The 17,678-nt window shown below is 38.8% G+C and overlaps 1 protein-coding gene across 2 annotated transcripts in view; it reads left to right on the forward strand.

Annotated features, from left to right (window-relative positions):
• KLHL1 (kelch like family member 1) overlaps nt 1-17,678 on the forward strand; it is a gene marked incomplete at its 5' end in the record, with an annotated part of 250,391 nt that overhangs the window by 137,764 nt on the left and 94,949 nt on the right. For both annotated transcript variants that reach the window (XM_083819401.1, XM_083819402.1), the window contains one exon: nt 2,491-2,703. In XM_083819401.1, coding sequence (XP_083675527.1) covers nt 2,491-2,703 — 213 coding nt within the window. The remainder of the gene's footprint in view (nt 1-2,490; nt 2,704-17,678) is intronic.

Genomic DNA, 17,678 nt, shown 5'->3' on the forward strand with positions numbered 1-17,678 from the left:
AGCATTGTAGACACACAATTTAACCATGCTTTATTAGAAGTCAACAGATTAAAACCTCAGTCCATAAAAAAATTTTTTTAGCTACCTCTTGCCATTTACTCAAGCAATTTAAAAATAACTGAGTCCTGCACTCATGGTACAACAATCCCATGCAAGGCTACAGGATGGCTGGAAAGCTGCCTGGCAGAATGGGACCTGGGGTTATCGGTTAATAGTCAGCTGAATATGAGCCGGCAGTGTACTGAGGTGGTCAAGGAGGCCAACAGCATCCTGGCTTGTATCTGAAATAGCATCGCCAGCGGGACCAGGGAAGTGATTGTCCATCTGTATTTGTCTCTGGTGAGGCCACACCTCAAATACTGTGTTCAGTCTTGGGCCCCTCACTACAAGAAGGACATTGAGGTGGCTGGAGTTGTCCAAAGAAGGGCAATAAAGGTGCTGCAGGGTCTAGAGAACAAATCTACGGAGAAGCGGCTGAGGGAGATGGGGTTGGTTAGCCTGGAGAAAAGGAGGCTCAGGAGGCCTTACTGATCTCCAGAAATACTTTAAAGGAGGCTATAGTGGGATGGGAGTCATTCAGTTCTCCTAAGCACGAATCGATAAGACAGGCCTTAAGTTGCACCACAGGAGGTTTAGGTTGTGTATTAGGAAATTTTCTTCATTGGAAGGATTGTGTAGCATTGAAATAGGCTGACCAGGGAAGTGGTTGAGTCACCATCCCTGGAGGTCTTTAAAAAATGTGTACATGTACAGCTTAGTGACATGGTTTAATGGTGGACTTGGTTTGACTTGATGATCTTAGAGGTCTTTTCCAACCTAAATTATGATTCTGCGATTCTATGATGTTTTAGTATGTAATTATCAGTTATATGAACATAACAGCACAGTTAAGAAAGATTATGAACATATATATATATATATACACATTTGATTACCTCGTGTGTTGGCATCCCTTTTTGTTTGTGTATATAAACTTAAAAAGCTGTGCATTATTAAAAGTTTTACATGCAGAAGTGTTCAAATTCATAATAATAAGCATCACTTTCAGCTTTACTTGATTTATTTTATTTGCATGTATAAGTTGACATGTAATTGCCTCACACAATTAAATGAATTTCAGTCTCTAATGATTTTGTCATATCTGTCTTTATTATTTATCTCTATCTGCTATCTTATACCAAAACAAACAAACAAACAAACAAAAAACCACACAGATAGTGTTAAAAAGATTCTTTTAAACAGTGACTTTCAATATATATGATGCTGGGGAATTAAAATCACCATTTCCCTGTATTAGGTGGGAATAAAAGGACAAAATATGACTTACTAGGGTCAGAGTATAATTCTGGTGTTTTAAGTCTTGGCCCACTTTTCTCTGTATCAGATATATTATCTTAATAAGATGATGTTAATTCTAGTTCAGTTCCTAATAATCAGTCAGTCTTTTCCCTGGCCCAAACCCAAACAAGCAAATATAAACAGCATCAATTTGAATTTTGACATGTTAACGGTATAGCAGTGGAGTTACCCACTTCCCTCAGTTTTGATGTTCTTCCCTTTAAGTCCTTGACTTCTGTTTTGTTATTTCTTCTCTGCTTCTCATCTTATTTTCAATGTCTATCCATAATATCATTATGAAAATTATGACTGTCTTTTATCTATCAAATCTTATAACTCATTTTTCCCACCAATACTATCCATGTTTTGTATGAATATGAGAACACACTTGCAATTTCTCCACAGAGATCAAGCTCCCAAAAAGAAACATTTGGATAAAGATACCCCTCAGAACTGCATTTCTGTTGTGTCCTGTTCTTGTAGGGTAGGTAGTTCAGAGAGCACTTCACCTAGGATGTAGTCACCTAAATAAAGTACTTTTGTTTAGTTTAATATTTTTGTTATTCCTATATGTGTAATAAATTTCAGTACTGTGAGATTTTAAATGCTGTATACATTTTGTCTGTTAGCTGGACAGTAAAAATTTATTTTAAGCAAATTCATGAAGTAATGCTAAATTCATGATCTTGATCTTTCCCTCAGCCTTATATTTATAGACAACCATTATCTGGCTATTGATAATACAGCTGTATCTGACTGACAGGTTACTTGAGAAAAGTATCAGGTAGTGAAAAATACAGGGAAATGCGTGCATATGCATATAAGGATTTAAAATACATTGACTGTGCTCAATTACAACTAAATTTATAAAAATTTAAAACAGTATGCAGCTTGGCACTAGCCATTCTGGCTAACCAAATTCTGACATTTTTTAATTACAATATTACCATATTGCCTTCCTCTTGCTTTTGGAATACATTCATATATGAATTACAAATATAGCTGTTTAACTATAATCATTGTTTTTTTCTCATAAGCTGTAAGAAAGCTGGGTATGACAGATATTGACTAATCGTATGGATTTATTAGCTTTAACAACTGCTTTTGCATTTTTCCAGTATTACTGAATCTGAAATACTTTCCTCTTCTCAGGAGAATATAATGGAAGTTATAAGAAATCAAGAATTTTTACTTCTACCAGCTAAAGAACTCCATAAACTTCTTGCTAGCGATGATGTGAATGTTCCTGATGAAGAGACCATTTTCCATGCCTTAATGATGTGGGTGAAGTATGATATGCAGAGGCGATGCAGTGACCTAAGTACGCTGCTTGCTTATGTAAGATTACCACTGCTTCCACCTCAGGTAATTCTGTTTTATTTTGTTTTATTTATACTCTAATCACTGTTATTGTGAAAACTGTCATCAGTTTATAATCTGAAAATGCTGAATACTGTGGATGTTTAAGAGCAATACTTTTCAGAATTAGACAAAAAGAATGGCAGCCCTTCATTCAGAGTAGCTTCAATAAATCTGAAGATTAGGCAAACAGACACTCAAGATGTGCAGAGTTGTGAACTTGGAGAGGAGTAACCGCCTGCATTATAACATGCCAAAAAAGACATGTAGAATGGTAATTTTTCAAAAACAAAACAAAATAAACCAAAACAGACAGACTAAAATAATTACAACAGCAGCAACAAAACAAAACAACTACAAAAACAATAACAACAAACAACAACTTGGGCTTATGACAGATTCCAGGCTGAGTATAAACTCACTGTGCGAATGAAGAAAACTTCATATTGGGCTACATCAGGAAAACCTTTTCAGCAGGTTTCATGAAGTTATTGCGGTAATACCTGGTGTTGGTAAGGAATACCGTTATTTCCAATGAATTCCAATATTTCCAGTTTTGAACTCCACAGTTCAAGAGGTATAGGCAGAAGCTGGAGAAGGTCCAGTGATGGGCTAACAAGATGGTATGTGAGCTAGGAGACGGAGGGAACAAACTTCTTCAGTTTGGTGAAGTGAATGTGTACTAGGCCAAGTGATGCCCTAGTAGCAACTTAAAACTTCTTTAAGGGTAGTTCAAATGCTGATGGAACAAAATTCTTCTTGGGGACACCACATAATTTAAGAAGAGATAAAGGCCCATAGGTTGTAGCATGCAGTAAGTCTGTCAGTTTGGACAACTTGAAAGTTTTGGACAACTTCAGTTTCGACAACTGGTTACTAGTGGTGTCTCCCAGCGCTCAGTATCGGGGCAGTTCTCTTTAATATCTTTATCAATGATCTGGGCGAGGGGATAAAGTGCACCCTCAGTAATTTTGCAGATGACACTGATAGGGTGCAAGTGCTTTAGGGTAGGAAGGCTCTGCAGAGGGATCTGAATAGGCTGAACTGATGCGCCGAGGTCAGCTGTAGGAGGTTCAATGAGGCTAAGTGCCAGGTCCTGCACTTGGGGCACAACAACCCCATGCAATGCTACAGGCTGGGGAAAGAGTGGCTGGAAAGCTGCCTGGTGAAACAGAGCTGGGCATATTGGTTGATAGCTGGCTGAAAATGAGACAGCAGTGTGCTCAGGTGGCCATGGAGGCCAACAGCATCCTGGCTTGTATCTGCAATAGCATCGCCAGTGGAGCCAGGGAAGTGATTGTCCAACTGTATTTGTCTCTGGTGAGGCCACACCTCAAATACTGTGTTCAGTCTTGGGCCCCTCACTGCAAGAAGGACATTGAGGTGGCTGGAGCGTGTCCAAAGAAGCTGCTGAAGGGTCTAGAGAACATATCTATAGAGGAGCAGCTGAGAGAGCTTGGGGTTGTTTAGACTGGAGAAAAAGAGGCGGAGGGGACACCTTATTGCTCTCTACCACTACCTCAAAGGAGCGTAGCAGTGTGGGGTTCAGTCTCTTCTCTGAGGCAACAATAACAGGACAAGAAGAAATGTCCTCAAATTGTGCCAGGGGAGGTTTAGGTTGGATATTAGAAACAATTTTTTCTCTGAAAGGGTTGTGAAAAACTGGAACTAGCTGCCTAGGGAAGCAGTTGAGGCGCCATCCCTGGAGGTATACAAAACAAGTGCAGACGTGGTGCTTAGGGGTATGGTTTAATGGTGATTTGGCAGTGCTAGGTTAAAGGTTGGACTTGATGATCTTAGAGGTCTTTTCCAACCTAAATGATTCTATGATTCTTAAATACATTTTCACAGAGGCGCCACTATTTTCACTGCCCTGCTGGTGGGGCCTTTGGAGCCATCTGGAACTGGCTGTGTCTGACATGGGGAAGGCCCTGGCTCCTCCTCACAGAGTACAGTCGTACAAGCCTGCCCACTGTAAAAACCTTGCCGCACACACCCAATACAGCTAGACAGGATTAAATGAGGTTAAATGACTGCTTATAAGTGTTTCTGAGGAAGGTCACAAAACAGATAATTAGCCAGCCATGAGTAAAGTTAGAAACAGCTGCCAGTTCAGTCGTATTTGTTAAAGGTGACATTTAGATTGTTCCATAATTGTACTAGCAATAATATCAGATCATATCAATGTCTACAGGAGTTATTACTACATAGGAAGCAAGAGACAATGTTCTCACATATCTAAATCTCTTCAGGTTCATTTGAGCATAGTTACTGTTCCTTAGAGATCAAATCCTGAACTGAGGGTCTGATGAATGAATAAAGAATTCAATGATACAGCAAAAAATATTGTTGAGCTTTTTCATCCTTGTCTATGAGTCTGCAAAATTTATTTCCTTCAGACCATGCAATAAAAATGACAAAAAGAATATGAGGCAAATACTTTTGGTTGTGAATCCTTGTTGCTATTCTGAATATTAACCTTCCAGGACGACTCTTTCTAACCCAAAATCTGGAAGGAAATCCAAGTTCAAATGCCTTAAAAATCAAGTAGAAATTAATACTGGAATCCTCAAACAGCATCCCAAGTTTCCTTTGCATTGCATATATGACACTGCAAAACAAAAAGAAAAATTGAGAGACCTCAACCACCAGAGGTCAGTCACCTTTACTGATCAGTTTTTAACTCAGTCCCTGGCTCTAGACTGGACCATTTCAGTTAGCTCTTTTTTAGACAAGTATGTTAGCCCAGCTGATTCTGTTAGCTCAGTTGATTCTTGCCACGATCTGTTTACCAGTGTAAGCAAAGCATATGATTCTCTAACATGCTTAACTAGTTATTCTGTTTCAGTTAATTGTTTGAAGAATATGGGAAGAAAAATGAAGGTAGACTAAGAGTGGCCCCTCACAACACACTCTTTATGAGGTTTCAAGGAAAAAAAGCAGGAAAAGAATGCTTAGAAGAAGATTAAAATGAGATCTATCATAAATCATGATGCTGAGATTTACAGGCACTGTTTCATAGTGAAATCCTAGAAGGTCTGTGTTGTTTTTGTTTATTTGTTTGTTTGTTTAATTGGGGTTTTTGTTTTTGTTAGTTTACTTGCTTTTGTTTTTTGATTTTGCTTTCCAACATAAAATATGCTATAAAGAAAACACTGTCAAAGATGACAAAGTTTCAGGTTTCTATGTCAGAAATGTAAGTTTATTTTTCAATCTCTGTGCCAGCTGAGAAACTAGCACACAATGCTATGCATCTGTGCAGTCCTTAAGGACTAAATTCTAAATCTAGACATTTAAAAAAGCGAATGTAAACTGTTCACATATCAGCCTCACCATTAGCTTTTACTGTGTACAAAGAAATCATGTAGGCTATGTTGGGTGCTGGTCCCTGACCTAGTTCTTCAAAATATTTTTCTTTCTAATAAATATCTTCAAGATCTAGCGTTAGAGAATTGAGTGAGGCTATATGAAAGGAAGTCATAAGTCATTTGAAAGGAATACTGTTTTGTTTGTTCTGTGGATTACTGAAAGCTATGAAAAAGAGAAAATGGATTTGAAAACAAACAAAAAAATACAATTCCTTTGCTATTTGATAGCCTCATGTAAAATATCGTATTATGTATGTGCACATGTAAAGTATGTGCATATGTAAAGTATGCAATAATATATAAAGCATCAGGTGAATTAATTAAGAGGCAAGATTTCAAACTACTGTGTTTGGAAGCTCCTGATCATATTACAGAATCTAAATATATGTCTCACTAATTTATCTGTATTTGTTGAATAAATAGGAATTCTACTGGAATTCTACTTCATCTAGGCATCACATACTTTGCTTACCTCTGCATTGCTCATTGCAGTTATTCCTGCATTACCAAGCTGAGTGTTGTAGGTCTTTATCCATAATGCTAAAGGCAAGCCCCTGTATAGTTGACTTTCTTCTGGGTTTCTTCTAGTTTCTCTGTGGCCCCAGTAAGGAAGGATATCCTGAGACATGTCTAATAGCCCTAGTGTCCCTCGTTTATGAAGTGAAACTGTGCCAACTTTATTATACATCATCCTCATGAGAATATCCTGGACACCTTAAGTTGTCTGAAGTATGACTACATCCCATGTTTAGCAACTGAATTAAATCCTAGATTTCACAGAATCATAGAATCATAGAATGGTTTGGGTTGGAAGGGACCTTAAAGACCATCTAATTCCAACCCCATTGCCATGGGCAGGGACACCTAGACCAGGATGATCCACTAGACCAGGATGCTCAAAGCCCCATCCAACTTGGCCTTGAACACTTCCAGGGACGTGGCATCCACAGCATCTCTGGGCAACCTGTTCCAGTGCCTCACCATCTTCTGAGTAAAGAATTTCCTCCTTATATCTAATCTACATCTACCCTCTTTTAGTTTAAAGCCATTACCCCTTGTCCTATGACTATACTCCCTGACAAAGAGTCCCTCCCCAGCTGTCCTGTAGGCCCCCTTTAGGTATTGGAAGGCTGCTATAAGATCTTCCCAGAGCTTTCTCCTCTCCAGGCTGAACAACCCCAACTCCCTCAGCCTTAGTTGATCATCCTCATGGCCCTACTCTGGACTTGTTCTAATACTTCCATGTCCTTCTTGTGTTGGGGTCCCCAGAGCTGAAGTTTTAACAGAAAGTTATTGAGAACTGTAGGTGGAAATGTATTTTTTATTACCAAGAGGTGAAATTTTCCCTATTATGGTTTATACTTAAGTAAAAATCCAATAAAACATTGTCATTTTCATTGCACTGAAAATTAACTGAAAAGCTCTCTGAGAGAAGCAGGGTCAAAATTAAAATCTAATCACTAGACCTTAAGAAAACAGATCTGGGTTCCTTACTTTTAAATGCACTAAAAAAGATGAAGTCATAGAATAAAAAGATTATTAACAGATTGGAAAGATTGACTGAAAATGAAGGATTAAATTTATAGCCTCTGTTTTATGATGCCTCCTTTCACTCTCAAGGTTCTTTAATTATAATGGCAGTGTGGTCAGACTTAAGTAATAGGATATCAAAATATATAATTCAGAATTCAGACAGCTCACCTCATCTTTTTCTGACCCTTTCCCAAAATAGAATAGTTTCTTCTGTGCTTGTGTCTCCTGTTCCAGGACTGAAGCTGCATCTGGAAATATCCTCCAGCAATTCAGCAGCATGTTTGAGCCTCTGCCTAGCCCTGTATGTTCTGCTAGTGCTAGTGAAACCCCATTTACTGAGATAAAACAATCAATTGTTTTTGCTGAATGTCTGAATACAGTGTAATATAGCTGTTAGTGTCAAGACTACAGCATGAGCCAAGAATGTGTGCAGCTTCTTTTGGGCAAAACATTCTTTTTACTACATTTCTTAAGAACATGAGGAATTGCTGATGATTGATGGGTTGCTGAAGAAATTTACAAGCAAGAGTTCAGAGTTAACACATGATAGTAGGTGCCTAGAATAGCATGACTAGTAAGAATGAGGATGTTAAGCATATGTTTTAATGGATCTCAGCAGAGGCATGCATGATAAAGGATACAAATATTTACTTGCAGAAATGGCTAAGTTAAAGATAACTTGTACTCCACCAGCACATTGTGTTTATAATGGATGTTTTTGCAATGACTTGTAATAGTAGATCATCAGTTAACAATAAAAGCTAAAAAGCAGCATAGGATAAAAAATAAATATTATTGCCTTTATGCCTGCAACACTTCTAATAATACCCCTTTTACAGGCTTGCTAGTCACATCAGTAGGATAATGCATAACCTTTGAGTATTAAATACACTGTGGCTCAGATTCAGTGAAACTAATGTAGGCATCTAAATTAGATTTCTTGCCCAGGGACAGAACCAATCCTGTCCTAAGGTGAAATATTTAAATATCCTGTAAAATCACTAGGGAGAAAGTGAACTGATCTACCTTTTGTGAATCTGTGGTTCTATCCTTATTTCTACAGAGATGCTGTAGGTAACCTGTAGAAAATGCTGCCACTAAATCCTCTCAGAATGCACACATTACAACCGATCGTATATGATTTTAAAGTGTGTGCTAATTTCCATATTACACTCAAGTAAATCCTAGGCTGGCTAACTGACATTGTGAGACAAACTTGCAAGTTCCTTGCATGGGAAGGAATTTGTGAAAGAGGTATTTTTGTCTCCAACTGAAAAACAGTTAACCAGAGAGTCATCAGTATGCTGAGATTCATCGGTTCTAAAGTTTTCAGCCCTTCGGGGCTAAATGAAGAAATTGCAGAAACCTTTGCAGGAGGACAGCCTGCTCCACCAGGGGCCTCTCCAGAGGCCACAGGGGAACTTCTGCTCCGGCACCTGCAGCACCTCCTGCCCTCCTTCTGCACTGACCTTGGGGTCTGCAGGGCTGGTTCTCACTTGTCTCTCCCAGCTGCTGTTGTGCTGCAGGTTTCTTCCCTTTCCTAAATCTGCTCTCACAGAGGTATAAACAACATCACTGGCTCTGTCCAGTGGCAGGTCCCTTTGGAGCTGGCTGCAACTGGCCCTTATCTGACATGGGGCAGCTCCTGGATTCTTCTCACAGAGGCCACCCCTGCAGCCCCCTGCTACCAAAGCTTTACCACATAAGCATTACCCAATACAATGTATTAGTAGAATTATTCATTTTGGGCATTTGTAACATTTATCCTTGAAATATACTATATGGAAAAGGTATTTAAGTTATAGACCGTTCCATTTATACAAGGTTTTCTTGTCTTTTTTTTTTTTTTCCTATTTTTAAGGGCGACAGATCATATTTGAAACAGAAAAAGATTATTTAGGGGAAAAGTGATTCTTTTGTATGCCATTTCTTTGTACTTTACTCTTTTGTAGGAGATTTATCAAAATGACATCAATTTTGCTGTACTACAGTTAACTTCAGTAAATAGGTAACTATTAATTAAATACAAACAAAAAAGTATTTTGCAAATGTAGGCTATTACTTGTTATTGACCAAACAGCATTTGCCTTCCATTTCTTGGTATCTGTCATGCTTTTATCAAATCCTTTACTTCATTTATCGCTTTGAGAAAAGAAAAAAATAATTTGATTCAGAACAGCTTGAAATGAAAATATCTACCTCTGAACTAAAGGAGACATAGAATAATTTACCACAGTCCAACCTTTTTGCTGCAGCTAGTTTCCTTATGTATTTCCTTATGTATTTCCTCTTTTTTATGTGATTTGTTCGGTTGTTTGTTTGCCTTCCTTAGGAACACAGTGTGCCCTCTATAACTTTTCTTATTTCTTATAGAGCACTTTAACAGAATTACAAAATATGCAGGAATACCAAAATTATGATAGTACATTTTTATTTTTTTTCCTCAAAGATTAGAGAAGAAAAAACAACATACCTTAGGACAGATTCATTTTCCCTAACTGTAGATATCTGGAAATTAAATATCTTACAACTGAGATTTTATTTACTTTAGTTAGTTAGTTTAAGAATAGATTTATCTTGACATAAACATTTTTTCTTCTTTCCATATATTATGGAGAAAGCCTATGATGAAATCAAATATAGATGCTGGCATCTATATAATTAGGTATAGATAAATCTTGCATCTTAGATTTTGTGCTCCATATTTTATAAAATCATGGTCAAAAGACATCATCAGAGACAGATGTATAATCATTTATAATAAATGCATAAATACATAGATAGATTAGATAGATAGATAGATAGATAGATAGATAGATAGATAATGGTTACTGTTTTCCTAAAATGAATAGCATTTGTTTCACCACCACATCAGGGTGATAAATAAATTGTTCAAATTGGTGCCAGTTTCACCCAGTAGTGCTATTTAGTCTGACACAAGTCAGCGTGTGTGCCAAAAAGTGTGGGCATATTTAAGAATTAATTTAAAAGTAAAGTTTGAACAGTGTGGTAAAAGATAAGGGACCACTTATACAAATAATATGAAGATTTTAATAAATGGGCTCATTAAATCATAAGCTTTGGGGAAGTGTTAATGCTGTGAAAGTGGTTTCAACAGCACATTTTAATTACTTATCACAGGTGCTACCAATGAATATTCCAATCCCATTACTCAGTCAGTTCATTCAAGAAAGTGGGAGAAAATAATCAGTTTCTTCATTTTTATATCATAAGCAAAGCCTCAGAGAATGTGTGTGTGATTGTTTGTTTATCTAATATATTCATTTTTGTAACCTAATGATAGTTTAAGGAAAACAAACTTCAGTTATTCTTCTTGGGTGTTGTACCCTGAGGATTACAATTAAAGGGTAGAATGTCCCAGAAGATTTATTCTAAGATTTTTTTTTTTTTTAATGTGTGGGTAAGAGGTTGAAACGATAAGTCAATTAAACACTGAACACATTTACAGTGAGTTGGTCACCAAATATACCAGTGTAGTAGATGTCAGAGTTCAGTTGTTAGACATAAAACAAGACCATCCATTATTATTGTTATGTGACTAATCTCTTTACAATATATTATCACCTGCTTAGCTATATAGATCACAGACTTACAGACGAACTAGTGAAAGTGTGTTGTCTAAGTAATAAATCTTAACCATAGAATCATAGAATGGCTTGGGTTGCAAGGGACATTAAAGATCATATAGTTATAGAATGGTTAGTCATATGTTTCAAGAGTGAATTGGTCTAGACTTTCTTAAAGATCCTCAAGTCTGCGACACCACTGAGGAGGAAAATTTCCCTTCTTTGAAAATACAGAAATCTGAGGGATTAATTACATAATGTAGTGTTTATAAAAATAAAAATTGTGTATTTTTCCTTATTAGAAAGTGTTACTTATTCTCTCTTGCCGAAAACTGTTCTTTTCTATAGGTGTCAAACAGGAAATTCAGTTACTGTTACAAGAGCAAAAATTAAAGTGAAATTGAAAGAGACAAGCTGTATTTTAATTCCATTCCACGGTATCATTATGCTATTCATTTCATGATTCTGTTTCACTTTTACCTTGGACAAAGGAAGAAAAAACTATTTTCGAACTACCCCATAGTAATGGAGAACTCTTGGTTCTGAGATACATTCTTTTATTTTTTTCTTAGGCATATAAGCACTATCATACAAAACAACAACAACAACAAAAAAAAACAGCTATGAAGTAAGGACATTTAGGATCAGCAGAAATGATCAGAAAATGTAAATTTTCAATTGAATTAGAAGAAGTAAGAAAACTAGGCTATATTTTCTGCAGGAAAACAAACAAAACCAAGTCAACATAAACAAAAGACAAAGGAAAAACAAACACAAAAAAACACATGGTATGTAAATATTCTTTGATTCTGAAGATTTCAATGTGAAAGCCAAATTATTTTGAAAGTTCCTTTTTTTTCATGGATTTTCTTTCAGTCTTGGAAAAGTAACAAAATTTATTATTAATTCTTTTTCTTTTTTGTAACATATATGTTTATAAGCAGTTTTTTCAGGGTTGTGTGACCTGTGAAAGAGATGGTAAAAAAAAAAATAAATCTGTCACTGAAAGCTTACTCATGTATCTTTCTGAGCCCCAAAAAGGGTGTTTGCATTTACACCTTTGTTCTTGGGTAAATGCCAGGGAGTTAAATAATTAAACTGAATTTCATTGTAATGCCTGTTAAAGAATCAAGAAATATGTGAAAACATAAATGGCCGCTTAAAAATACTTGTTTGTGAAGACTAATGTGTAATTGGTTAACTCAAGAATATACTTTTTACATTGATTTTTGTAATAAGTGCTAGTGCTGAGTTTTTTCTCTGCTCATATTATATTAATTTTTGGAATTTTCAGTATGATTTTCACAGAATCACAGAATCGTCTAGGTTGGAAGAGACCTCCAAGATCACCTAGTCCAACCTCTGACCTAACACTAACAAGTCCTCCACTAAACCATATCACTAAGCTCAACATCTAAACGTCTTTTAAAGACCTCCAGGGATGGTGACTCAACCACTTCCCTGGGCAGCCCATTCCAATGCCTAACAACCCTTTCAGTAAACTTTTTCCTAATATCAGACCTAAAGCTCCCCTGGCACAACTTTAGCCCATTCCCCCTCATCCTGTCACCAGGCACGTGGGAGAATAGACCAGCCCCTACCTCGCTACAGCCTCCTTTAAGGTAACTGTAGAGAGCGATAAGGTCGCCCCTGAGCGTCCTCTTCTCCAGGCTGAACAACCCCAGCTCCCTCAGGCGCTCCTCGTAAGACTTGTTCTCCAGACCCCTCACCAGCTTCATCGCCCTTCTCTGGACTCTCTCGAGCACCTCCATGTCCTCCTTGTAGCGAGGGGCCCAAAACTGAACACAGTACTCGAGCTGCGGCCTCACCAGAGCCAAGTACAGGAGGAAAATCACTTCCCTAGCCCTGCTGGCCACACTGTTTCTTATACAAGCCAGGATGCTGTTGGCCTTCCGGGCCACCTGAGCACACTGCTGGCTCATATTCAGCCAACTATCAACCAGTACTCCCAGGTCCTTCTCTGCCAGGCAGCTTTCCAACCACTCATCTCCCAGCCTGTAGCTCTGCTTGGGGTTGTTGTGCCCCAGGTGCAAGACCTGCCACTTGGCCTTCTTGAACTTCATACAGTTGGCCTCAGCCCATCGGTCCAGCCTATCCAAATCCTCCTGCAGAGCCTTCCTTCCCTTGAGCAGATCGACACACGCACCTAACTTGGTGTCATCTGCAAACTTACTGAGGGTGCACCCGATCCCCTCATCCAGATCATTGATAAAGATATTATTTAGAGGACTGGCCCAATACTGAGCCCTGGGGGACGCAACTAGTGACTGACCTCCAACTGGATTTGGCTCCATTCACCACAACTCTTTAGGCCCGGCTATCCAGCCAGTTTTTAAACCAATGAAGCATACGCCAGTCCAGGCCATGAGCAGCCAGTTTCTTGAGGAGAATGTTGTGGGAAATGGTATCAAAGTTACCTTACTACCTTACTACCTTACTGAAGTCAAGGTAGAACACATCCACAGCCTTTCCCTCATCCACCAAGCGCGTCACTTTGACATAGAAGGAGATCAGGTTTGTCAAGCAGGACCTGCCTTTCATAAACCTATGCTGACTGGGCCTGATCGCCTGCTTGCCCTGCAAGTGCCGCGTGATGACACTCAAGATAATCTGCTCCATGAGCTTCCCTGGCACTGAGGTCAAACTAACAGGCCTATAGTTCCCCGGGTCTACCTTCCGGCCCTTCTTGTAGATGGGCGTCACGTTTGCTAGCCGCCAGTCGACTCGGACCTCCCCTGATAGCCAGGACTGCTGATAAATGATGGAAAGCGGCTTGGCCAGCTCCTCCGCCAGTTCTCTCAATACCCTTGAGTGGATCCCATCCGGCCCCATTGGCTTGCATACATCCAAGTGCTGTAGCAGGTCGCCAAACATTTCCTCATGGATAGCGAGGACCACTTTCTGCTCCCCATCCCCTTCCACCAGCTGAGGGTACTGGGTATCCAGAGAACAACCGGTCTTGCTGCTAAAGACTGAGGCAAAGAAGGCATTAAGCACGTCAGCCTTTTCCTCATCTTTTGTAACTAAGTTTCCCCCCCCATCCAGTAAAGGATGGAGATTCTCCTTAGTCCTCCTTTTTGTGTTGATGTATTTATGAAAACACTTTTTGTTATCTTTAACGGCAGTAGCCAGATTGAGCTCCAGATGAGCTTTGGCCTTTCTAATTTTGTCCCTGCACAGCCTCGCAACATCCTTATAGTCCTCTTGAGTAGCCCGCCCTCTTTTCCAAAGATTATAAACCCTCCTTTTTCTCCTAAGCTCGAGCCACAACTCTCTGTTCAGCCTGGCCAGTCTTCTTCCGCACCAGCTCGTCTTTGGGCACGTGGGGACAGACCACTCCTGAGCCATTAAGATTTCCTTCTTGAAGTGTGCCCAGCCTTCCTGGACTCCTCTGCCCTTCAGAACCACCTCCCAAGGGACTCTGCCAGCCAGTGTCCTGAACAGCTCAAAGTCAGCCCTCCAGAAGTCCAATACAGCAGTTTTACTGATCCCCTTCCTGACTTCGCCAAGAATAGAGAGCTCTACCATTTCGTGGTCACTCTGCCCAAGGCAGCTCCCAACCACCACATCTCCCACCAGTCCTTCTCTGTTTGTGAACAGAAAGTCTAGTGGGGCACCTCCCCTGGTAGGCTCTCTAACCAGCTGTGTCAGGAAGCTATCTTCCATGCCCTCCAGAAACCTCCTAGACTGCTGGGAGGCTGGCTGCTCTGGGCTGTGTTGTGCTTCCAGGATATGTCTGGGAAGTTGAAGTCCCGCACAAGAACAAGCGCTGACTATTTCGCAAGTTCTGCCAGCTGCCTGTAGAACTCCTCATCCATCTCCTCATCCTGGTTCGGCGGTCTATAACAGACCCCCACCAGGATGCTTGCCTTATTGGCCTTCCCGCTGATCCTAACCCACAGAGACTCAACCTTATCATTCCCAGCCTCAAGTTCCACAACATCAAAACACTCTCTAATACAGAGAGCCACACCACCACCCCTTCTGTGCTGCCTGTCCCTTCTGAAGAGCCTGTAGCCAGATGTTGCAGCACTCCAGTCATGAGAGTGGTCCCACCACGTTTCCGTGATGGCAACCAAGTCATAGCCTGCCTGCTGCACGATGGCTTCCAGCTCCTCTTGTTTGTTACCCGTGCTGCGTGCATTAGTGTAGATGCACTTCAGTTGGGCCATTGCCTTCTCCCCCGGCCTTGCCATTGTTCCCCCTGGCACAGCTCCAACAAGCCTTATTTCAGCCCCGTCCCACTTCTTACCTAGTTTAAAGCCCTCTCAATGAGCCCTGTCAGCTCCTGGGTTAGGATCTGTTTTCCCCATAGAGATAGGGACCCATCTGCGGCCATCAGGCTGGGTGCCGAGTAAAGCGCCCCATGGTCAAAAAAAGCAAAACTTCTGTGTTGGCACCAGCCTCTGAGCCACATGTTTATCAGGTGGGCTTTCTGTGTCCTCTCTGTACCCCTCCCTGCCACTGCAGGGATGGACGAAAACACCACCTGTACTCCCGCTCCATCCACTAACTGTCCCAGTCCCCTAAAGTCTCATTTGATAGCCTACTATACTTGTGACAGTAAATAGGTAAAGTGATTTAGGATAAAACAATATGAGATTTGGAAACCATCTGGAATGTGTTAATCTAGATTAAATATTTTTGCACCAGAAAAACAAATTAATTTGAACAGTACAAGAAAAAAATAAAGCAAAATCTTTCGTTAAGCTGTTCCATCTCCTAACCTTATTGGACTTTTACTAAAAAAAATAAAATAAAACTTCTGTCAGTTCTAAAGCAGAAAATGGGTTTAAATGGTTTATAATAATACAAAGTCACACTTTATCTGAAACCCTGCCTATTTTTACTGATTTCAACCTTCTTACTGAGATTAGCATTTAAATTATCTACCATCAATTTTATTTAAGTTTTTAACAATGACTGATGGCTATTCAATAGCTGTAGACTAAACCAAAGATCTTGTTCATATCATCCATCATTTTAATCCCAAGGAAGACATAGATGTATCCATTAAGGTAGAATCCTGAATTAATATAAGCATGACCAAATGCATTCATAGAAAGATAGATCCGTTCAGTATACTGTTATTATTCATTCAGTATACTTTTGTTTCTATCTATAAGCTCAAGTTTAGCTGCAAATAATTACATTTGACATCAGGTTGTTCTTGGAAAAATAAATAGCAAAACTACAATCATTGCAGATTTGTCCTGAAAAACACGCTATCTCCAAAATCAAAAAATGTAAATGAAAACTGCTGATCAGTTGCCATTTGCAGAACCAATGTTCAGATCAGTCAAGGAAGTGTGCATAAATTTTAGGAAAATGGAGCATTTCATCAAACTCTTTAAGATGAAACAAACAAATGAAATTAATTAATTCACTGCTTTGTTTACCTAATAGGTTCAGAAGTTTCTAAAGAAGGATAAGGAGCTTAAAAATTATTAAACAATTAGTCTTTATAACAAGAGGTTTTGTATCCAACAGAGGCAGCTCAGAGATGTTTCATTTTGTAAAAAAGATAGTAATACTATGTGAGAGGTTTTTTTTTTCTTTCGTGTTTGCAGTATAGCATGAATAGCCTAGCTAATATTTCTTAAAATAGTTATATACATTTTTAATCAGGATTTTAATTGTAATTATGATTATTTTAAGTTTAATTAATTTTAATTAAGTTGAATTCTGCAGTTATGATGGAATTTGCAGGCATTTCTATCAGTTGCCTAGAAAATACAGTGTAAAACAGTTTATTCCTTTCACCACATTAGGGAACTAAACTAATTCCATTCATATACCAGTACAGTGACATAAGAATAATGACTTCTTTTTCTACCAGCTTTAGACAGATAAAAAAGTTTCTATTAGGGCAGGATATATGTGGTAAGATTTTGAAGATGGACTAACAGTTCTTTTAAGGAAAGTTTTAAAATGATTTTTATACTGTCCAGGAATTGATACAAACCATTTATTTGTTTTTAATCTGTACAAAGAAAAATAGTGACCTTACCCTTCAGCAGCCTGTTCTTTCCTAGTAGCTGTATTACTATGATCAACAATAACCAACCATAACAAATCTGTACATGGAAGAAAACACATAAAAGGATGATGGTGGCTAATCAAATCTCTCTCTTGAAGACCATTCAATATGCACACTCTGTGTCATTCTTGCTTCAGATTTTTGTTTCATATGGTAATGTGTTTCTCTGATTCAAGGTTGTCAAGTGACTTCAGATACATTTTGGATCAAGAAAGAGACTCAGGGGCTTTGTTAAACAAAATGTGCCATAAAAATCTGCATTTCATTTACTCACAGTTCATTTAAAGGATTTTAAGCTTTTTGTTCTTCTATTATGATTATTAATACTATTAGGATAAGACAAATCCTGTGTTCTGCATGACATTGGCATGTAGATTTCTGAGGGCACAGGACTCTATGTGTTTTACAGGGAAAATGAATCTGGATGCTGGG

This window comes from Anser anser (assembly GCF_964211835.1).
Source record: "Anser anser genome assembly, chromosome: 1".
In the NCBI taxonomy this organism is placed as follows: domain Eukaryota; kingdom Metazoa; phylum Chordata; class Aves; order Anseriformes; family Anatidae; genus Anser; species Anser anser.